The sequence below is a fragment of the Buteo buteo genome, chromosome 5 (genome assembly GCF_964188355.1).
Source record: "Buteo buteo chromosome 5, bButBut1.hap1.1, whole genome shotgun sequence".
In the NCBI taxonomy this organism is placed as follows: Eukaryota; Metazoa; Chordata; class Aves; order Accipitriformes; family Accipitridae; genus Buteo; species Buteo buteo.
In genome coordinates, this window is record NC_134175.1 from 434,253 (window position 1) to 457,147 (window position 22,895).

The following is a 22,895-nucleotide window of genomic DNA, read 5'->3' on the forward strand; positions in this document are numbered from 1 at the left end:
GGCATTTTTATTAGTATCATACTCTTACTATATAAATCACTAAATAAGTTCAAATATTGCATGTTAACTTTATGTACCAGTTCAACATTGCACAAATTATAGCTCTTGAACTGCCTTTTTTTTTTTTTTAATTATAAAATAAAATAGAAATTAGCACCTCATTGCACTTCTGAGCTTTTGGGAAAAACATCATTTAAGTAATTTCTGCTTTACTACTGCTGAACGCCGTCTTTAGAGTAAGTCTATACGGAAGCCACAAAAGGGTCAATGAGGTATTCGGATCAGCCCATCTAAGAATTAGGCAGAGAGCTTAGGAGGAACCATGCAGCAGCAATGCAACCTCCATGCGAGACCATTATAACAATCGCGGTCTGCGACTCAGGCAGGCTTCCTGGGTGTACTGAAGTAAGCGAGTCCCGAGAAGAACTCGGGATCCCAGCCATGCCAGGTGCCCGACGCTGACGTTAGCTCTCTGCTAAAGTTAAGCACGTCGCTTCAAGCACCAGGACGATCGCCTCTACACGCCGTCAGGAGTTACCTGTTAACTTTGCTCTGCCTCACACAACTTCCCGCCGAACGGCCGTTCGACTCGCGGCTGCAGAAGTCCGTTCTGTCGGAGCGCGGCCCGTTCAACCGCTTCTCGCTAGAGCCGGTTCCCGTACACAGGGCGCAAGGCAAGTCTGCGTCCCCCCGCCGCTCTGCCGCCTGCCTCCCCGGGCCGGCGGGGCCCAGCGCCTCCTCTCGCTCGCCCGCAGCCCCAGCAGCAGCAGCCGGGGACCAACTCGCGCCGCGTTCCGAGCCGCCGCCTCGGAATCTGCCCACGTCCATCTCTCAATCCGCAGAACGCTACAACGCAGGGGCATCGGCGGCCACGGCCCGGCTCCTCGGCTCGGTCAGACCCTCGGCCGTCGGTTCAGGACTCGGGCCCCGCGCGGCTTCTGCGGGGGAGGGGGGAACAAACACCGCCTCAAGGGACGGCGGGAGGGGCGAGCCCACCCCCCGCCGCTGAGCCGGCCGCCCATGCGGGCTGGTTCCCGCCCTCCCGCGCTGCTCCCCAGCACGCGCCCCCTCGCCTCACGGCCAGGCAGCGCCCGTCGGCTCCTAGCACGGACGTCAGTCGGAAGTCCCCGGGCGGCCGCCGCTTCGCCCTCCCGCCCCTCCCGCCGGCCCCGGGCCCTACCTGCTGCGGGCGGGCAGGGAGGGAGGGGGGGGGGGGGGGACACGGACTCGCCAGACCCCACCGGAGAGCGCCGGCGCCGACCGGGCCGCCGTGAGGCGCCGTGCCCGTGCCCGTACCCGCACCCCCGCCCGGCGCCGCGCGGTTACGTAACGGCGGCCGCACGCGGCGGACCCGCTCCCACACACCTCGGCCACGTGCGCCGCAGCCCCGCCCCGCCCCGGACAGAGGAGGAGGAGGCGGAGGCAGGGTCGGAGCCGCTTTATTGGAGGAGACGGCGCGCGGCGGGGCGGCGGCGGGGGCGCCGCCCCGCCCCTCACGCGCCGCCGCACGCGGACCCCGTGCGCGCCCGCCTGCCCCGCCGCCACGTGCGGCGGCGCCGCCCCCCCTCCCCTCCGCCCCCGCGGCCGGAGGCGGGGCCGGGCCCGGCCGAGAGCGGAGCCTCGGTCTCGAGTGGCCCCGCCCCGCGGGAAGGGCCCGGCGGGGCAGCGCCCGCTGCGGCTCCTCGACGGCGGAGGCAGCGAGGCGGCGCCGGGGCGCGTCGAGCGTGAGCGCTGAGGGGGCATACGTGTGTGTGGAGAGGTGTCCCTCCGCGGCTAGGAACTGCGGCTTCATCAGGGCTAGGCGGGGGGGGGGAGCCCCCCGCAAGGCACGGGTCAGCCCACAGAGCCGGCCAGGAGGACGAGGAAGAGGAAGGCACATAAATCCCCAGACCCAGTACGGAGCCCGCGACCCCTTACAGCACCGACCGTGGAAACTAGAGCCAGATCCTCCTCACTGGCGCCGTGCCCAGTTCATCGAGGCACAGGGCAAGTGGTGGGCTGTGCTTGTTAGTAATTAATGATAGGAGTGTCTTAAGGCAACCGGGTAAAGTTAGTTAACATTTCAGTAATCAAAACAGTTTTGCTTTAAACAGCAGTAAGTGGGCTGAAGATACAGCAGGTTTGAAGTGGAGAGGCTGAAGATAGGCACCTTCGGTTGATTCGAGTTTCTTCCTGTAACTCATCAAGACACATTCCAGACTACAAAAAGAAGAAAGAAGTTGGACAGTCTCCTTCAGCCCCTCACCACAACAATCCTGCATTTTCAGAATTTAAATTACTAGAGATAAGTAGAGACGGATTTAAGAGCTTCCCACGGTGGTTTTCCTAGTTTTACTTTTCCTTTGCGCTTGCAACCTGGTGTTTCTGCCCCAAGACTGCCTGGCTGTCGCCAACGGTTACTGCAGTGTTTGTTACCGTATTACAGCACAAACTGAAACTCTGTCCTCCCATGAAATACTTGGGGATTACATGAGAATTCAAACCAAAGACTGAACTCTATGTCCCCTGGCTTGCTATCCTGACCCAACGCTAGTATCATTTCACCCAGCAGCAAAGTCTCTACTTGAAAAATGCCTGTCTGCTATGGCAGTGCATTTGGAACTGCCACACCAAAAAGGATTTGCCTAGCCAGAAGCCGGGGCAGATGAAAAACAGTTCTCAGACAAGGGAGGCAGATGGTATTTCTCCTTCTACTTCTGCAACATGCAGCTGTAAAAAAAAAAAAACAACCAAAAAAACACCACAACAAAAAAAACGAGGCTGTTCCTGCTTTCCTAGTCCTTGCTATTTTTGCTTTCACCTGTTTCACTCTGCACACGCGTCTGAGACTCAGCTATTGGAGCTCCCACAGCGGTCACAGTTTACCACCCATTACAGGCACAGGTTGTTAAAGCAGTCCCTGCTATTTCAAATTCATGTTGTATCTTCTTTCCTTTGAGTATCCTGGCTTGATTTAAACTGTACCAGTCAGTGAATTAACACCATCTATTCCAACTCTATGAGAAATCCCAATTTTGGGGAAACTTACCAATAATGATGATGATGATAATGAGAACAACAGCTATCAATATTGCCCACATCTGTGAAAAAAAGCCATACAACACTTACTACAAACCATGCAGCAGCATCAACTGGCCTTGAGGGTACAGGAAAGCAGCCCCTGGAAAGTACTTTTGCACCGTGCGCTAGACCTAACATGGCAAGTAAAGCTTCTTCAGTAAGCAAGCTCGATTCACCATCACCACTCAGAGATGGTAGGCTGTGCACACAGGCAAAACAGACCAAGTTCTTTCCCACTGTGTCTCCACACAAGGCCCGTCTTGGGGGACTACACAAGCGGGAGTAAAAAACTATTAAACATCACTTCTACTCTTACCCTATACCACAGCTTTCACTGTTTTTGTTGCTCACCAAAGGAGATTCCAACCTTTGCCAACAACTACAAGTAAGGAGCCTGAGCGAGCTCCTTCGGCTTTCTAATACTTCCTGTACATTAACTCAACCTATGCATTGTCGGCTGCCTTCTTCCTGTTCCCCAAAGCCTCAGATTACTGAGTTGTTTCCCTCTGGCCGTTACCGTCTCAGACAAAGTCTTGCATCAAGCAGCATGTAAAGCTGGTAATCCAGCTTTTGGTTCCTTCACCTAACCACTATGCCACGTTTTAAAAATGGATGGTGTAACTTAAATAACATTGGCTAAAGCCACTTTTACTTCTGCCTTTTGAGATGCTGATTGTAATAGTGTTAACTGCAGTACTGCACAGTGTAAGTATACAAGCCATGGTTACCTTACAGTTCTTCCACCAATACTTTCTTTTCAGCTTGGCTGCACTGGTCTCAAACTGGGAAGCTCCTGCTTGCAGTGCATCAGCACGGTCATCCAACTCTGACAGCTTCTGGTCTCGCTCCAACACCTTGTCCACATTCACTCTCATGATGTCAACAACCTACATCGGTTTAATGCTTACAGTAAGTTATTAGTTTTATCATCCACTGTGGAACTTAATTGCAGGCAACAGATAGCAACACATGGTACTCAGTGTTCTCTTCTCAGAAGTAGAAGCTATTGCCTTTTAGTGTATCCAGTCATAAGCTTAAACAAAACCATGAAATTCACCTGCGGCTGGAAGCCCCTAGTACCTACTTTAAAATGTCAGTAGTGCCAGTTGTGCTGGCATTCCCTTAAACCCAGGAAATAATTCCTGACTTGCTTCAAAAGAAGTTGAGGCATATAAACATGCTAGTCAACCACATGTCAAAAAGTACTGTTGGTAGCCAGCCTGGTTTTTGGACTCCCCAGAAATGCGGGCATCTCATATTTGGCGGTCAGCCTTCATTGCTGCTGCTGAGAAAAAAGCTTGTTGTCTTTAAGAACAAAGGTTTTCATCTTTCTTATGCCAAATCCTCAAGCACCAAGTTTGCAGCTAACGTTTGGATGCAGGTAACTTCTCTCTTACTTCCCCACTCCCACTGAATGGATCCCCCCCCCCCCCCCCCGACTTTTGCAACAGTTAAGTGTAATAAAGCAAGCTGAATTATACTTAATTATATGAAGGGGAAACTGCTTTGGCCAAAATATCCCTTCTCATTATATAGGTTTCCTGCAGGAAAATCATTACGCTGCTATCAGACTAGACTTTTACCTCATCTACTTGGTGTTGAGTCTGCTGAAGACGACGATTACCGCCAGCAGCCATATTTGAACTTCCAGGGGCAGTGGCTGACCTGCAGTGAAGAAAGTCATCATTATTCTGTTTAGCTTTTGATAAGCTGTGGTTTTGGTTTTAAGTGGATATGCTTAGAGTACATGTTATCTGACATTCCTGAAAACAGGGAACTTGTACCCCTGGAATAAATAGGGGGCAGTTGCCTACTGGAGAAGTGATGTTTTAACAACCGACAATAGGGGCAAGTCACGCAGTGTCCCAAACATCTCACCAACGAATTGCTTGACATGCTAAAAGACAGTAGTGGCTTGCTAATAGTATAGTTTACAATAAAGCATATGACAACTCCTACAGTGGTTCATAGGGCTCAAACATTCAAGAGTTGGGGCTCAGGGGTGTTCTTGTTTTCTAGTACGAACACAAATCCAAACAGTAGTTTACAAAAAATTAAATACAGAAACTTAATGGTTATTCTAACTATGTCATCTTCCAGTGGCTGCCTCCGTCTCTATTCTTTTGAAACAGTTGACACAGAGCAAGAGAAAGCACAAGAAGGAGAAAGCATCCGGCATATACAACAATTTACCTCTGGTCAGCTTTGACTTCATAACCTCATGCAGTCCAAGTTCTTTTTACCAGCTGCAACACCCTGCTTCTTTGTAATGGATGACAGAGCCTCTGTACATAGTGTTCATACCCTTTTCACCACTTTGGCAAGCTTTTGTTGCCTAACTCTAGAGCTATCTGTACTCAATTTGCTTTTCTGTGTTTTCATGTCCTCCGCATCAGAAGCGCGTACTGTTTGTTTCGTTCACCCCCATACCCGAAAGAGCCGAACCTGAGCATTGGCTGTATTGGCACGTTGACTTCCAATTTACACTTAGTGAGAACAAACGCGCACACGCACAGCGAGCAAACGGGGAAGCCTGTGCCAGGGCTCAAGAGCAGTCCACGTGTAATACCACAGAGCCGCTCCTCTGTTCCGGCACTTAAGTCACCCTTTTGTGCTCTTTTGCTGCTGGTCTCAGGCTGAAGAGTCTCGGAAGCGAAACCTCTTCCCGGGAACAGAGGGGCCAAAGGCAGCACCGACCCAGCCCCTGGGAAGCGCGCTCCCGGGGCCCTGCCCGGCCGCTCCCAGGGCGAGGCCTTGGGGCCGGCAGCGCCCCGCGGACCGCCAGGACAGGCCAGCCCGCCCCGGTAGAAGCCGAGCGCCCTGACACCAGTCCCCGCCGCCGGCGAGGCCAGGCCGGGCCGTGCCCCCCGCCGCCGGCCGCGCCCCGCGACTACAGGCGCAGCCCGCTCCCGGAAGCCCCCGCCCGCGGGCGGCGCCGTCCCAGCGGCAGCCAGCCGCCACCGCGCTACGCAGTAGGCCTGACCCGGCCCCGGCCCCGGCCCCGGCCCCGACCTCGGCCCCCGCTCCCCCGGCCCCGGCCCCCGCTCCCGCTCCCGCCGCGGCGGCCCGCACTCACATCCTGCCGGCGGGGGTCGGACCGCTGCTGCACGGCGAGCGCGCCCGGGCGGATCCCAACGGGAACTGCGCGCAACTCCGGCGGCGCCCAGCAAGTGACGACAGAGAAGGCGGGGCCTGGGCGGGGCCCGGGCGCTCCGCTCCGAGCGGCAGCCTGGGACCACGCCTCCAAAGGGGCTGTCCACGGAGAAACCACACCCCCCCGCGGGGCGGGGCGGGGAGCGCGCGGGGCAGCCGTTGGGGGACGCGGCGGTGGGGGTGGGGCTGTCACCGCCGTGTCAGGCGCCGCCGGCGGGCGGGGGGCGGGGGAGGGGGTGGTTTCGGTCCCACAGCGCCCTGAGCGGGGGGCGGGGCGGGTGTCAACAAGCGGCTATTTGGGGGGGGGGGGGGGTCGGGGCCAGGGCCAGGCCGGCCGGGGAGGGCTGCGGGCGGGAACGGGTGCTGGGACGCTACCGGGGCAGGACCCGGAGGGGCGGGAGGCCGGGGGAAGACCTGAGGAGAGGACTCCCCCCCCCGGGGCTCCCCTCCGCCGCAGTGATTCGGTGGTGTCGGCTCTTCGGGCGGGGGGTGTCCGGGGCCTGCCGTGGTGCCCGCTGTCCCCTGCAGCGGCCTCGGTGCGCGGGACAGGCCAATGTACTTGACAGCGCGCACACCAACGCACCCCCCCCCCCCTCCACACACACCCCCAGCCAGCTCCTGGGCAGGACACGGCTCCTCCGGCCCCCCCCGTGTGTTAGCGCGGGTGGGGGCACAGTTCGGGGCTGCGGGCCGCCTGTGAGAGACCCCGGTTCTGTGCCGCAGCCCTCACAGAAGTGGTGCGGTCATGCCGCCTCAGCAGCAAGCGCTTGGCCCGAACTGCCGGGGACACGAGGTGATTTTGAGGCAGCGCTGTGCTTATGCGGTGCGAAAAAAGTGTGTGTGTTTTTTTTTTTTCTTGTTAAACGCCTCGGTGCGTGCCTCGTGTCGTCACCTGAGGGCGAGTGGAAGATGCTGAAGGGTGAAGGCCTGCCGAGGCGGGTAGATTTGTTCTTATCCCTCTCACTGGTTGTGAAGGGGTCCTGGCGTGCCCGAAGCCCCCCAGTACAGCTGGGCTTGGAGACCTGGCGGGGTTATGCCTATACTGGGCCTGGCTGGGATGCGGCCGATGCCCTTCGTCGCCGCCTGTACGGTGCCAACTTTTCGATTTGTGGCCAAAACAGTGTCGATAACATGCTGATGTTTTGGCTGTTGCTGAACGGCGCTTGAGTGGCATCAAGGCCGCCTCTGTTTCTCATGCTGCCCCCCCCCCGCAGTGAGCAGGCTGGGGGGGTGAGAGGCTGGCAGGGGACACAGCAGGGACAGCTGTGCCAAACAGACCACAGGGCTGTTCCATGCCAGGTAACATCATCCTCGGCAGTAAAGCTGGGAGGGTGGTGGTGGTGCTCTTCCAAAGGTATGCGGCTGCTGGTGGGAGGTAGTGACTGCCTGCCTTTGCATCACTTGTTCTTATTTTTGTTCTTTTTGGTTTTTTCCCTTCATTTATTAAACTGTCTTTATCTCACCCCAGGCATTCTCTTCTCACGTTTGCTCTTCTAATTTTCTTCCCCCCATGCCACTGGGGAGAACGGGGGAGGTGGGGGAGCGAGCGAGCAGCTGGTAGGTGCTTACTTTCTGGCCAGGGTCAACCCACCACGATGCCAAAGGCAAACCAAGGAATTAACAGGCATGTAAAATGGAAAATCGGGGAACTATCTGTGAGCAAATCAGGGAGTTAAATGCTGATTTTTTTTTCTTAAAGAGAAACATAATTAAACATGTTTCTCTGTAGTCCAGAAGAAACTCTCCTAATGAAATCTTGTCTTCTGTTGTAGTCCTGGGTTTTGGAAGAACTTATACTAGTACTAACATAGTCGTTCAGAAACAAGGTGATTAATCTATGAGAGCTGTTTTTCCCTGCTAGGCTAGCCTTGTAGTCAGGTACAGAAGTTGCATTACTGAGGGCTGGTTCACGTAACTTACATAGCTGTTCAGTGCAACAGTTACTAAGTCTCAGTTGTTAGTATTATTGTTATTAAGTGTGACCTCTTAGGTTCCTGCATCAGCAGGCCTCTTGAATTCTGCTAAGATTCGCCTCTGCTTTGTGCACAATGTAGGATTTAGCATTCTTCTACTAGGTGTGCAGGGTTTCTCATGAAAAGCCCATACGCCCTGCCCTGGAAATGATTGTCTACTGAAGAGGAACTGAAAATAATTTGATCTCAGAAAAGCTAGTCATCCATAGGTGAGTACTATCTGCCATGTTTATACTATTATATAGAACTACTTGAAGTTGTGTTAGAGAATCTAATCGGAACTGGGGCCACCTAAGGGCTGGTGAAATATTTACAAATCCGTAGTATTATGTCGCCTTACATGATTTCACAGAACATTTCCAAATTTGAAATGCCATCATGGCATATTGCCTTGAAAACTAATTTCCACCAAACCAGGCTGCTAGCTGCAGCTGGGCAAAACTTGTATTTTAAGGACAATTGGATTTTTAATGCTTTTGTGTAGTTATAGTCATCTTGGCAAAACCTGTACTTTGACGCTTGGATATTAGGGGTAGATGAGTACCCAGCCTCCGTGGTTTTAAAACAGTTTTCCTTTCTGCTGTAAGAGCGTGGACAACACTCAAAAGGAGAAGTTTCTGCTTGGGGCGAGGGCCTGGATGGCTGGCGTGTACAGGTTTTGTCTAGCAGCTGCCAGCGCGCGAGCCACCGGCAGGGCCTCAGGTGTGAGCCAGTAGTGCTGAGCAGTGTCATGGAGCTCTGGGCTGGCCTCTGAACTGGAGGAGGACCGGGCTGGCAGTGCTGTGCCCAGGAGCTGCAGAGCACCACTGGGCAGCGGCACTCTTCAGCAGGGGACCTGGAAAAGTTTGCTGCCCAAGAAATAGAGAGTTCCTCTCAAACATGCTGCTTTACGCACCAGACGAAGGTTACACACTGGAATACAGCAGCAGAAAGGGCTGCAGGTCCAGGGACTGTGTTGTTGCCTTTAGTGAATCCCACCACACTCCAGGGGCTGCGCACCCGCTCGCGGGTAGGCTGTGAACTGTTCAGATTATAACCCGCAGGAAACTAGATGCTACTTACAAGCAGTCCATGTAGTAAAAGAAATGGATTTTCTTCATGGTTACGTACAGTGACTAAAAGACTACATCATGCTTTTCAACTAGGATAGAAGAGACATGTTTAAAGAGAGGCGCACACTTTGTATGGGGAAATTTTCTTTGTTTTTAATTTACAGCAGAAAGAATATAAAGCATTCAGAAAACATTTTCCATATTTTAAGGGCAATTCAAAACATTTTGCATGGTTCCAGCAGCTGAGTTCTTCAACAGATCCATTGATTCAGTGATGCTTTACATGCACGGTTACAAAAATAAAACTTACAAAAGAGAAGACATCTATACTAGTTTTACATGCAAGTCTTGGGGACCCCCCATTGGGCACCAGCTATTGTGTGGAACTGCCATAAGCGTGCAACCAGAGAGGGGGTTCATGTTATATTCTGTATTTCTTTCACACAGTATTACTGCTGTCGAATGTGTTTCACAAAGGAGCAATTCCATTATCAGAAGACAGAAGATCTGGCTCCTGGCACTTGGGAATTTGAATTTTCCCGGAAAGCTGCACTTACTTATCTTCCGTGACAATGTAAGTTCCACAACCAAGAAACGGGTGAGCAGAATCACTTCACTGCGGGGGGAGTCTTTCTAACTCCCCAGTGATACACTGAAGGGTTATGGCCCGACACAACAAAGCACTTGGAAGCTGTACTTGGCTTCAAGCATGCAAGTAGTTCTGTTGCGCCCGTGGAATCGCTTGCATGTTTAACAGCAAGTACATGCTTAAACGTTTGGCTGAAGCAGGATCTATATTAGTAGATACACCACCAGGCCCATGGATCTGGAAGAGTAATTTGAAATAGCTCTGTATATTACTGAATCATTTTCTGTAAAGACAGGGAGTTAAAACATTTCCACTGAGGTCACTACTCTTGTTAGGAAAAGGTCGATTCTATATTGTCACGTATTGGTTAATGGGAGCAACATTTCAGTTTCAAAATGTCAGAGTTCTTCCAGTATTAATACAGAGCATTTCCAATTCATTCCAAAGGAGATTCTTCGGCGTCTCCTGTTCCGTTTTTGCGCAAGCAGAAAATTTAACGGTTAAGGTCCCAATTCCATACCGTAAATCGAGGCTATGAGGCTGCCCACAGGCACAGTGTGAGCGCCAGACCGTTCGTTTTTCTTTTTTCCCTTTTTTTAAATTGAATCAGGTCATAAAGCAGCAGTTCAGAAATGTACAAGAGAATTCTGATAATGAGCTATAGCACATCTACTGTAATTCAATGCTGGCAGTGAAAAGAAGTAATTAAAAACAGGTACAATTATAGAAAAGGCACCAAGAGCACTGACCCCAGTTTTTTTTGCCACAATCTTTGTTTTTACTCTTCTTTTAAAGACACCAGTTTAAAAGCTTCTTATGTGTGAATATTTTTAGGCTTCACAACAAGCCTTGCGTTTAAACATTGCAGTTGGTGGCCGGGATCAAGCAAGAACAACTATTCCAAAACTAACAATCTCAAATTTACACCAGTCCATTCAGAGATTTTAAACTGCCACAAGCAAAACAAACACAGAGGAGCAGTTTCTGATCTCAGACACACGTACATAACCCACAGTAACGACACGGACTTCAGGAGTTTCTTCCCTTACATTCCTGTGTAATAAAGATCAGAACCTGGTTCCCATTGTCGAGAATTTGTGACAGTTTTAAATTAGTAGTTCAATTTAAAAAAATCTAATTTCTTTGGCTCCTCACTATGTGGAAATAGCAATATACCATGACACCCCTACAAGATCAGTTTGCATCTTTTTTTAAGTTTTACTGAATTTTTTAAAATTTTTTGTGCAATTTTTATTACATTTTCTGACTTCCAGCAGGAGATATGAAAATGTGAAACATATTTTCTACTTTCGTACTATTTCTTTTTTTTTTTTTTTTCATTTTATGTTCATTCTACGTGTTCTTTATTGGAGTGAGTGTATGGTGTTAAGCTAGATACGGTTTTTGTACTCTTATGATTATCTGCTTTGCAAAAGTAACTTAATTTTCTTAAGCAATATTAGCATTCACATTACTTGGCACCATTGGCAAAAAAAAAAAAAAAAGAGACGGGGGAAAAAAAAAAAAAGGAAGGAATAAATAAATAAAATCCAACCAAACCGAACTCCTGGTAGCCAAAATCAAATGTAAACATATCCTTTTTTTTTCTTTTTTTTTTTTTTTTTTTAAAGTAATGTTGCTCTGCCTTTTTTTCCTAAGTCTAAATACAGTAGCTCTTTTTTGCCATTTAGTCATGCTTTAGCAAAAATGTTCTTCTAAAGAACATTTAAAATAAAGTTTCTTATAGTGAAATAAAGTTTTTGTTTCATTTTACAGACCATAGCCACTAATGCTTTGCTTTGTTCATTTCTTTTTCTTGAGTTCATGCACATATCTCTTTGTTTTAATATATACAATATGTACAAACAATACATCCACACTCTTCTCGTTCATTCAGACAAAACTATACAAATAATAATTTTATCTTGCCAAGTTATTGACCCTTTGTGAATAAAATATTTAGTAATTAATCAATATATTCCCTTTCAAATATTTTTTCTCATTTTCCATTTCTACCTTCTATATATACAGAAACTGCCCAGATTTTGATGAAGTAGCCAAAATAAGAAATTTACTGGCCAGAATGCAGCACCACTCTGATCTTTAGGTGGTATAAAATGTCCAGGCAACATATGTATGTGACTCTGCAAAATGACAAGAGGTTTGACAAGTACTTAAGATAAAAAGCTACATGTTTTACAAATTATTTTCTGAACTTAATTCAAATAATAGTACATGAAAGTAAGGCTAGAAAATAAAGTGCTGAATATGAGAGAAAGTACATGACAATTGATATGTTTGCAGGTTCTAGTAAAAATACCAAAAAAACTTTTTAAAACTTGCTTAAGCTGCTCTCTCCATTCCTCATGCATTACCCGTTTATCTCATACACCAACCCCTTCTGTAAGTTCCCACGGGATGTATTAAAAACCTGCAGATTTAAAAAGTTGCATTAAGTGTGCTGTAGAGATTTAAATAAAACACAAAGGACAGAAGTGCGAAGGAAATGAGGATGCATGGACCCAATAAAGATGTACTGATCTAAGCCCCTCCACTGAGACTCTCAAAGCTTCAGTTTCTTGGAGATGACTGACAGGTGCAGGAACAGCATTCTTGTGTTGCTTGTGCATTCCCACCTTTTCTTAACAATATTTTTGGTATAATATTTGTACAGTTCCACATGTTGTTTAATACAGCCCTATATGAAAAGGATAATTAATCGCTTCTTCCTTCTTGGAGAATGAAGCAACTCACAATTTCCTCCTGGTGTCTTTTGTTTTCCCCATGATCCAACAGAAGATTGAGTTCCAAGATGTCTTGCTGAACAAATTAAAAGTTGTCCATGAAAGTGCAAATGCAATGACCAAAACATTACTGTTAAAATCCTGCAGCTGGTATTTCCAGAACTGCAGTGGGTATTTTTGTTGTTGTTGTTGCATGTCTCTGCTAAAAACAGAAAATGAAAACAGTCTGAAAAGCAATGTCACATTGCTACGGGATGCTGCTGCGTATCTTCAAGTTCCTTGGCCTTTTTCAATTCTTTCACTCTGAAAAAACAAAGAGGAGCTATATAACACTTCTGTCGCAACTCTCTTTCAAGACAGAAAAACCAAAATGATTCCTCGCTCTAACCTCCTGTGCAAAGGAGCCAGCTCCCAGAGGAATGACAGGAGGGCAATACGTTCCTGACACCACAAACAGTTGGAAGCGCAAGAATGGGCCGCTAGAAATCCAAGACAAAACGCATTTGGAAAGATATACTTATTTCCAGCTACTGTTTTTTTCTGGTATTTGTAACTACAGCTGGACTTTGTTCTGGTATTGGCCTATTTAATTGCCTGGGGAGTTGTGGGACTGCTATTCCTTAACTGATTTTGCAGCTGCCCGCTATTCCAGCTGTTGCGACAAAGGGGCTTTTCAGTGTTGACCTCTTTTCTCCATACATCGCTGAAGCGTGAACAATTTGATGTCGTGCCCAGCGCAGTAGGGGAAAATCAGTCAGTCGTACTTACAGGGGCAGCGTGATGTTGATACAGAACGTCACATAAGGAAGTGTTTCTATGCGAGCAGAAGAACCGGTATGGGTGTGAAGAAAGAGAATTTACTTCACGCTTCCTCCAGCTGCTAGCAGCTGTATCTAGCACGTTGTTGGCAGCAGACTCATGTTTTTTCCCAGCCAGCAGTGGAGGACGCTGCGTGCCAAGGGCGATGAACCTACAACGTGGAAGAGTCACTCTCCCTAGATGTGGCCTAATGCTTCAGTTCTCAACTCTTCAAATGCATGCAATACACTACCTCCTCTAGCACTTGTCAGCATGAGAACTAAATCATAGCTGAAAGCTGAAATAATTAAAAATTAAATTAAAAGGATGAAGAGAAGGGAATAACTTCAATTACAGTTCAAGTAAAGCAGAATTCGGCATTGGTGCTGGAGTAGCAGCAATCCTCTGCTCCAGCTGACAAACTGGCTGCGTGTCAGTGAAGGCTCCCTGCAAAGGAGCCAAAACAAATCCACGGGGACGTCCCGTGCCGCCCCTAAACTTGAAGGCAGGTGCCCAGCTGAGCTTGGGGCAGCTTGGCTCTGCCTCCTTTTGCAGGGAGCTCCTTTCTGCAGTGTGATCCCTTTGCCACCTGCCTCCACATGCCTCCCCTCTGCTACTGCGAGGGGAGGACCCCCCGAAAGGAGCAGAACCCAGCCTACATTAAGGTGACCTAGCAAAGCATGTACGTGCCCAACTGATGTCGCAAAAACTTGGAAGGACAAATAACGAAGGTATGGTACAAAGAATTGTGTCACAGCTGCAAGTCTGTGTAACAGAATCCAACTAAGGGTGAATGACTTTAAGAAAGCCTAAGTAAATACAGATAGCAAAAGATGTTGCGAGAGCTACATGGCAGCAATGCCAGTTTGTAGCTTCTGTACGTTGACTTCCACTCACACATCCTCTTTTGACTCTTGCGCCAGCCTGCTCATAGAAGGATACATTGAAGGCTGCAAACTGACCTCTCTAAATATGCCTCCATTTCACTGTTTCCTTTATTCATTTTTCTGCATGTACTATTACTCAGAATCACAGTCAAAAGGGAGCTGTCTGCTTCTAACTCCTTGTGTTAGCTGACTCAAAGCTCTAAGCACTCAAAGGCATTCTCTTTATTTGTGAAACTGGGGGAAACAGGAGTCAATGAATAAATCACACTAACCAGCATGCAGGTCAGACCTTTGCTAATTACCTTAATTCCACCAAACTGTTTGAGAATATCATGTATGGAAAGACAGAGGGCTCTGCTAGTCCAAATGCACATGCCCTTTGCAGAGGCTAAAGACCCACATCCAAGGGGCCAACAGCACTCCTCTGAAATCTGAGTCTGGCAGAGGGGTGCCTCAGTGCAGCCCTCCCAGATGCCAAGAAGTACTCTGATCCCTGGGCTGAGGAAGGGGCAAGGCAGCGAGCAGCACAACTGGTTCTGAATTCCTGCCTGGGTAGTGCTGTGCCGAGCCTGAATGCCTGCCACAGCTTCACAGAGAAATTTTCCACAGGGAAATTTTGGCTCTGCGCAAGCTGGTGTCTAAAAGATGTCTCCTGCTGACATCAGGGGAGCGGGGGCTTCAGCTCACAAATGACAAACTGACCAACCTCAGTATATTTTGTTTTCTTTCTTTTCTTGCAGCAGAAAAGCAGCCTCTCCCTTGAAATTATTACTAAAATTTCTATTACTGCACCGCTTAGAAGCGGAAGGTGAGCCAAGATCCCTGCTGTGCTAGAAAAATGTGGTGTGCCTCTGTGCACTAGGCAATTTTTAAGGCTTAGATTAACTATGTTCAAGATACCATCAATTAATGCATGATTTGCAGTGCAACTTCCAAGTGTTTTCCGTTGCACTTCAGTACAGTAATGTAAAATTAACCTGTTATTATAGATCTCTTACTGAGAACATGCACATTGGATAAGCTGGTGGCTCTTTCACTGAGACATGCTATACCTTAGTTTAGCACTTCAACATGCAAGGGCTACACTAACAAAGCACTTTTGCTGGAAGAATGCAAGACATGCTTTGCTGCAAACTTCAACCTACAGCATGCAGTATCTGTACTGGTGCAGACCTATTGAATCTGTTTAACTGGAACACACATGCCAACAGAAGTTAATTGCTGCAGCGCTCAACATTTGCACTAGTACAGATCCTATTCAGAAGTATGCAATGCTTTCCTCGGTCAAGTGTGCTTGACATCGGCTTACAGATTTTCAGGCTTACAAAAATGTTGCAAGTGCAATGATAATTACTGCTTAAAAACATAAGCACATACTAATACAGAATTTCCCTACAGCAAAGTTACAGACTTTGAAATGCATCACGGGTACATTACTGAAAGATGCGGTTTAGTATGTAATGGCTTAAAACAAACCCTGCGTTCCACAGCATTTATAAACTTGCACTTCAAGATGATGACCATCCACATTTACTAAGCTACCACATTTTTTTAATTAAACTAACCTCTGTGTGCATTACACATAATTATGCATGTATTACATTAAATATGGGAGCACAGGTAGGTACTCTAAGGCCTTTATTTGTACAATACACTGCCTGGTAGGTATGAAGACCTGCAGTCTGCGGCTGACAATCTCTCCTCCACGCTCAGAAGAGCTGGCACTGGGAGGCCAGAGACATTCTCCCCTCTCCCGGCAGCTGGCTCGAGGCAGCCCTGCTCGGCTGTGGGATCTGCAGCATAGCACAGCCCAAGTGGAACTGAAGTACCTCTAACTGCTACCAATAACTGAGCAAATCCATGGCCAGGCCGGCGCTTAGGAAGCACTGAAGTGGTGTTGTGAATGCCCCTGCTTCTTCCCCAACCCAGGGCTAAACGTGGTGTGCCACAACACGCGTACGCATCAAGCGAGATACCAGCCCAAGGTAATCCATTCATTTTGTCATTTAAAACAACTGTTCTTAAACAAGCCTTTGAACTGCTTTACCAGGAGAACCTAAAACTAATTGTTTTCAACCAATTAAAGTCTTTATTGGAGAGTCTGTGCTGCAGCCTTTCCTGTGTCTTAGAAGTCCTTTTAGTCCTCATTTAACAGTTCTTTTCTTTTTGAGTAAGTTCCTTACTCAGTGGTACTCTGATTTGATTTTGTTACAACTGTATGAAGTGTTAATACCCCCAACTCAGTGTGGGGCTGGTATTCCCTCTTCATTAAAGCTCGGTGTAATGAACCCTCTAAATTTTCAAATGCAGTCAAAAATACAGTTTGACCAGGGAAGAACTTTGGACAAATTAGGACCCTTGAAAAAGAAACCCACTGAGTAAGTGCTGCTAGAAGTGAACAATATAGCATTGCCTTCATGCTAGAAGGTGATCTTCCTTGGTTCGTACTTCTCTGCTCTTAAATTCAGGCAAGGGAAAAGGGTAGCATTTACAGTTACGAGCATTAATAAACTGCTCTAAGAAAAAGAACACTAGGGCAATTAATAAAATGGTACAGCAGAAAGGATGTTCTTAGAGAAGATGTTTCAATCCAGTCTGGCAGACTTCCAGTGAGACTTTTTTCTTTTTTTAAATAGCAGAAAAAACAAGCGCGCCGAGAGCAAGTAATACCAGCAGGCCAGGTGCTGATGGATGGTACGCAAACCTCTCCAGAGGTCTATAGGCGCTGGTATGCTGGTTTGGATCACTTCTGGAAGTGCCCCCAGCTGCACGGGGACTGGAGGCGAGGACAGTTCCAGTGATACATGGCTGCAAGCCAGAGAGCACCAGAAAGGGTAACAGGCTCCAGCTGTTGCAAGGCTCCAAACAAGAAGTACCATCCTATGTCAGCAGCTACTGAAACCATGCACAGAATTGCAAAGACCATAAATTTGCTTTTGCACTGATGAAGCCTTCAACAAAAACCTGCTCAAATAACATTTCCTCTAGGCAGTAAGCGCCTCTAAGGGCCAAAGTCATTCCCTCGGCAATTGCTGAAGAGCAGATGGACGGAAAAAGCACGTGCAATCGAGATGACCACCGCTAAGGTGTGTGAATCACAGCCGTGGTGCTGACGCACAGATCGGGAAAAGAAGATGATTTCAACTCTGACCTTTGAACCCTGACACTCGGGAGCTACGTCCCAGTTCCCAGATTGCTCCAGCCAGACAAAGCTTCTGCCCTTCGAACTGTGTTACTTACTTGGAGACCATACAGGAGGTTGCATCATTACGTGCTGAAGCAATGTAGAAAGCAACAGCCCCAGAAGCGAGCAGCAGCTCCTCTCCCCACGCGCCCTCCCCAGTCTTGTATGGGAGTGTGTCAGCAAATGAATTAGGCCTACTTAGAGAAAGTTACAGCAAACGATGGCTTCATGGGTAAAGCGTAACACAAAGCTGCTTCATCAAATTTACTCCATAATGCCCAGCCAGGGAAATGTTTAATGAATCTGAATGCTGAAGATCAGTATAAAGGACAGGGTGCAGGAGCCAGAGAAGGCTGTCTGGCAAGTTACCTGTTGCTCTGAGAGCTGAAATGGCCTGTGGGACATTTAGGAAAAGAGAGCTCTCGCCTTTTTCCAGATATCTCATTTGGGCAGCAAAACAAAAAAGACAGAAAGGCCCAATAAGAATGACACCCCAGAGCACGCGGTCTGCGACTTAACACCCACATTTGAGTTCCAAATACATTCAGCCCCTGCAAGAGGTAAATGAAAAAAGAAATTATGTTGAAAACTTTTGTTGCAGGTACAGTGACGCATATCCCAATACGACATTTTCTCACATCATCCTGAACTCAAACAAACGGGACTTTTCAATCCCTTAAAATTTTCCCCCACTCTCAATCCTACTATGAGATGTAAGAAACTGGGTACTTAAATGCAATGGCTGCTGCATGGCACATATTAAAAACACACAAAAAATACGAGTCCTAGTTGCACAGGAGTAGGAAAGGGCTTGTTGCTGAAATGCCAAGAGAGGGAATGGTATGCACAGAACAACAAAATCTAGTAGATGATGTTTATTTAGGTATGAAATAAAGTTGTACTTACCGGAGAAACTGACTTCAGGTGTTACATGCACACTCCCCAAACCAGAGAGCAGCATTTAATCAAACCGTCAGAAACGGAGTGGGGGTAAAGGCATCTATTTTTAAATGAAAGATGCCGTGAATGAATACAGTCTTTATTACTCAGGATCATAGATAACACATGTGCTTGTTCTGCCCCGGAGAGGACAGAAGTTTCGCCGTAGGCGGAAAGCGATTGGCTAGCCTCGTGATGTCAAAAGACTTGCTCCTTGTGATCTGCTCCAGATCACCTGCCTACCAAGAGGGTCACAGTTCAAGCGGCCGTGTATTTTTGTTCATGTCCTATATCTGGACTTTGAGCAAAGCTCTCCTTCACAGGAGGCTACAGTGGATGGTTAACCAATGAGCAGGGAAACATTTGTGTAGCAGGCACTGTGATTAGCTGTAATCTGTCCACTAGAGCGGCTTCCCCTGAGGTGAAAACTATTACTTAAAGGCAACAGTAACTGTATATATATTTTTTTTTTTCTAGAAAGTCTTTTAATTTCTACCGCGGAAAGATAGCAAGTTTTGTCTCTTATAAGTTGGCCAATAAAATCTCCCACCTCTCCCTTTTTACTGATCCTGGTGTGATGTTAACGCCAATAAATCCAGAAAAATTAATGATGAAATCAATTTGAAAAGAGGTTTTCAAACTGAAACACGGAAGCAAATGCTGTGATCATTTATCTGCACCCACAGACTACAAAAGCAGTGTCAGTGTACAGAATACATCAAATTTGTATATTACAGACAGACGTATGTTTGCATGCATTCCTTCAGCATATATGGAGATGTCAGCTTGTGCACATCAGAAGGCCCAGAAATACTTTTCTTCTGTGCATGCACGCCAGCAGCGTATGCACACGGGTTGCTATCAGAATGCAAAGCAGCAAAGAATCATTTGCTGTAAACAGACTTATTTTGGCACAACAGCAGCTAATACATTTTGTGATGGTTCATAGCTTACTTCTTCCAGATAAGCAGAGAACTCCCCGATTTCCAGATCAATCCCACATCACTTGCCATTCAAGGCAAAACCTGCAAATGCTACTAAACTTTCAGAATCTGCTTCCTGCTGATCTGTCATACTGTTACATACACAAAGCCTTAAAGTGCAACCACTATTTCTCCTCCAGTACTGACGACTAGCCTGTAAGCTGCACCAAGAGCAGAATCACCATACAGTATCTATGGAGCGTGCCCTCAGGGCTGGCTTCCCCAGCTTTGTTTGAGTCCAGGGAGCCAGTGCGCTAGCTGTGGGCCTGGACCCTGCCCTTGCTCCTCTTTACAGTCCCCCCTACTAGTGCACTGACCACGCAACACCGGTCGCTTTTAGTGTATCTCCAGACTGCAGCATGCATCTCCTCTCTTTAGTAGGAATCCCAGCTTTGAACGGAAAGGCACAATTGCTTCATTCTTCTACATCCAAGTTGTACGTTGCACATTCTTTTCAGTGTTGAATCCAACTAGCCCACTTTGGTATGCACTTTTTAACTTTAAATTATTATTTCTCCTATTCATAGGACAAAGGTCATAAAACATATTCGCCTCCTGCCTGGCAGGCAAAGCTTACACACAGTGCTGCTAGCGGAGAACGCAGCACAGCTTCCAGCCCATGCCATTCCCAGGGCTGCGGAGTGCAGGGAGCAGGGGTGTTCTGCGGGGCAGACCAAGCCCACGGACCCCAGGGCAGACGGAGGTGCCCAAGAGAGCAGGGTGCAGCAGGAACTGTGCTGGCACACCTGCACGCAGCCAGCCAAATCAGCTAAGCAGAAATTCTCTGGAGAGAAGGAAGACTGAGAAGAGAGCACCAAAATTGCAAAAACAGGAGTAGCGGGAGGAAGGAACATATTTTGAGCATACCAGCATCTAGCTGTGGACATGCATGCTAGCCCCTCTTCTTACACACTGTGGGACATGGTCCACCGCTAGCCAGACAAAACCAGGGAAGACTGGGAGACCCCCAGTTATCTCCAGGTAGTGTTAAGAGAAGAGGTCTCACCAGGAAGCCCCTGCTGCAGAACGAGTCTGAGGCAGGGCAGGGAGCAAAACATCGTCTCTGTCTCTTCTCTTCCTGCAACTCCTATCTTGCACCCGTTTCTTCCAGTTCTGCTGCTTTTGAAAGGGTTTCACACCCTCAACAGGACTGTAGCATTTGACTTTTGCTCAGAGAAGAGACAGAGCGGGTGCATCCACCATTCTGGTTGGCAGGGGCCCTGCAGCTCAGCCTCCTCTGTCCCACGACCCAAAGCGTGTCGGGCGGCTGCAAGGCTGGCTCCGCACTTGCACACCAGAGTTCAAGGGTTCCTGCCACAACAGGCGCATGCTGCGCTATAGGGGCTGAGGAGCTGCAGCTCCTTGCTCAGGACCATCTCGGGACAGGAGGAGGGAGGTCGGGACACTGCCTGCCGGGGAGGGAAGGTGTGCTGTTGGGCCAGCCCCAGGCAGCTCTGCCCTGCAGTGTGCTGCTCTACCGGCTGCTAAATAAAATGTCATTTGTCTGCAGCATTCATTACTGCCCCATGGATATGGTAACTGACCCCAAGATTAAAGATGGTTAAACTTGCTAATGTTTTTTTGTATAAAAGTAGACACTTAGGTCCTTACAACAGAGGAAGGCCGATTTATCTAATCAGAAGAACTTTTTTTTAAGTTACTTCCAGTGAATTTTATTTTTCAAAACCCATTTATGTTTTTTTCTTCAACAGGCTTTTGAAATCAGACACCCAGCTGTAGACCAAAAATTACTAGCCCTAGTTATACACAAAGAATCAGGTTAGTAAAAGCAAGTCACCCAGTCAGTCCACCATTATCAGAATACAAGCTATTTTTACAGTTCCTGACTTAACCTGCATTAGTTGTAAAGCACGTTACCGTATGTGCTAAGACCTGGAGCTATATTTTCCAGCTAATAACTTCACAGCGTTGGTGTCTCTGCAACCAGGAGTAATGTTTCTCTTCATCAGTGCAAGATCCATGAAGGTAGCACTTAAACCAGTTAGGGCTGATCTGGACCTTTGTCCCCATTTCATCCAATTCTTACTTCATTTGTCATTAGTAAAGAACCCAAATTGTTACTTGGAAAGAGATGTCATTAGCTTTTGCTTCTTTGTTAGGGTCCATAGGCTTAAGCCCAATTCAGACTCTCACTCCTAAGTCATAAAAATTGCCTCTGCAATTTGCAATCAGTAAACCTCCACAATCAACAATTCAGTTTTTTTTTCTGAATGTCAAGTGGAAGCAGGAGTCCAGGTCATCCCTCCCTCTGCCTCTCCTCCCTTGCTGAAATAGGAGTAATAAGCACACAAATGGTGTTATTTCCAACTGCAGTTTTTGACAAAGAATAATCCTGCTGTCCTCCAACCTCTCAAATGCAAGATGGCACTGAGCAGTCCTGCTGACAACTCGGGCACGTGCCTTAAAAGCCACAGCATTCCCTGCTCGTGCAGGGACTGTGACCTGCCGTGGGAACACTTTGGCGTATTCCCACCCTGCTGTGGGGCTAACCAGCCCACTAATGTGACCGAGCACAAAGGCGAGCGGACTCTTTTCATGCTGAGAATGAGACCCCCGACAGAAGCTTACTCAGCACATGCTATAACACAGTTATAGCACCTTCATTTCAGTTTTTTTTTGTTTTCCTTCCCACTACGTAGATTAACAGCTGAGAGAAGCAGTTGTCAGAAAGCTGGCCCTAGTAAGGTAAGCAGACGTATAACTTACTGATGACCAGCTTCTAGAAGGTAAGCATTAATGCTTAACCACCTTAGGGAATAAAAAGCAGTGTGAAGAGCTCTTCTGCTTCTTGCTGGCTCAGGCAGAAACAAACACCCATCTAGAGTAGGCTGCATCTGTACTGCAGCTTCCTACCGCCTACACTGAACGCTGTCGCAGTCCCAGGACAAAGGACATTGTTACTCATTGAGTGTGTGTGAGCACAGACCCCGTCAAGTGCCAAAATCTACTAGCAGCCATTTTGGATACTGAAAAAATATCCCACCGACAACGCCGCCTAAGCATGCCCATGATGAATATACATGTCCTTTTTCACACATTCATGCATTGGTAACGTCTACTGCAGAGCTCTGTCCTGTTACAAAAGCAGCAGTGTTAGTCATTGCAGTAGGGTTAGTTTATACAGGATTCTGTTTTATATAATTAATGGAGGTGAAACTTACTGGCATATCTTGGCTGCAGCCCCATGCAAGCAAGCAGAAAGCAAAAATATTTAAAATGGAAGAGAGGAACTGGCTAGCAGGCAGCTACACTCACCCTTTTGTACAGCCTATGGTCCACCAGTGGGCTTCAGATTGCAAAACAATACCAAAGAGCTATTAGCACACACATGGCAATAACCATACCTTACCAAGAGCTTCACTTCAGGGAGGAGGAGACAATACTTCTGCTTGCCTGGAGAGAAAGAACCCTTCCCACTCCTGCCTACTGGACTCCTCCTCATTACCAGGGACGAGCAGTCCTGTGTTTAGGTGTTTTAGGGCAGGAAGTAATAAGCAAGTAAAATAAACCCA

The 22,895-nt window shown here is 47.8% G+C and overlaps 3 protein-coding genes across 16 annotated transcripts in view; all 3 read right to left on the reverse strand.

Annotated features, from left to right (window-relative positions):
• PER3 (period circadian regulator 3) overlaps window positions 1-1,217 on the reverse strand; it is a 47,227-nt gene extending 46,010 nt beyond the window's left edge. For 3 of the 11 annotated variants that reach the window (XR_012650283.1, XM_075027064.1, XM_075027063.1), the window contains exon 1: window positions 539-1,145. Coding sequence is in view for 8 of the 11 variants with exons in the window: in XM_075027064.1 (XP_074883165.1) it covers window positions 539-828 (290 nt within the window). In the remaining 3 variants the exon portion in view is untranslated. Of the gene's footprint in view, window positions 1-538; window positions 1,146-1,180 lie in introns of those variants that run through there. The other 8 variants (XR_012650281.1, XM_075027055.1, XM_075027056.1 and 5 more) reach the window with 6 other exon arrangements.
• An 821-nt stretch (window positions 1,218-2,038) lies between these two features.
• On the reverse strand, window positions 2,039-6,252 carry VAMP3 (vesicle associated membrane protein 3). The gene is made up of 5 exons (XM_075027069.1): window positions 6,137-6,252; window positions 4,644-4,725; window positions 3,789-3,947; window positions 3,029-3,080; window positions 2,039-2,199 (listed from the first exon to the last, which is right to left on the reverse strand). Coding segments are annotated over exons 1-5 (312 nt in total). The 5' UTR covers window positions 6,139-6,252; the 3' UTR covers window positions 2,039-2,182.
• Window positions 6,253-11,091: 4,839 nt separating this feature from the next.
• CAMTA1 (calmodulin binding transcription activator 1) overlaps window positions 11,092-22,895 on the reverse strand; it is a 322,140-nt gene continuing 310,336 nt past the window's right edge. For 3 of the 4 annotated variants that reach the window (XM_075027071.1, XM_075027073.1, XM_075027072.1), the window contains one exon: window positions 11,092-12,874. In XM_075027071.1, coding sequence (XP_074883172.1) covers window positions 12,811-12,874 — 64 coding nt within the window. In that variant the 3' untranslated portion in view covers window positions 11,092-12,810. Of the gene's footprint in view, window positions 12,875-17,809; window positions 17,992-22,638; window positions 22,670-22,895 lie in introns of all 4 variants that reach the window. The other variant, XM_075027074.1, reaches the window with a different exon arrangement.

Excerpts from the sequence above, each read along its gene's own strand:
- VAMP3 (XM_075027069.1), bottom strand. Across the intron at positions 3,948-4,643 it reads CTCAACACCAAGTAGATGAG|GTTGTTGACATCATGAGAGT; the intron begins GTAAAAGTCTAG and ends AAACCGATGTAG. Across the intron at positions 3,081-3,788 it reads ATTGGTGGAAGAACTGTAAG|ATGTGGGCAATATTGATAGC; the intron begins GTAACCATGGCT and ends TTTTTTTCACAG.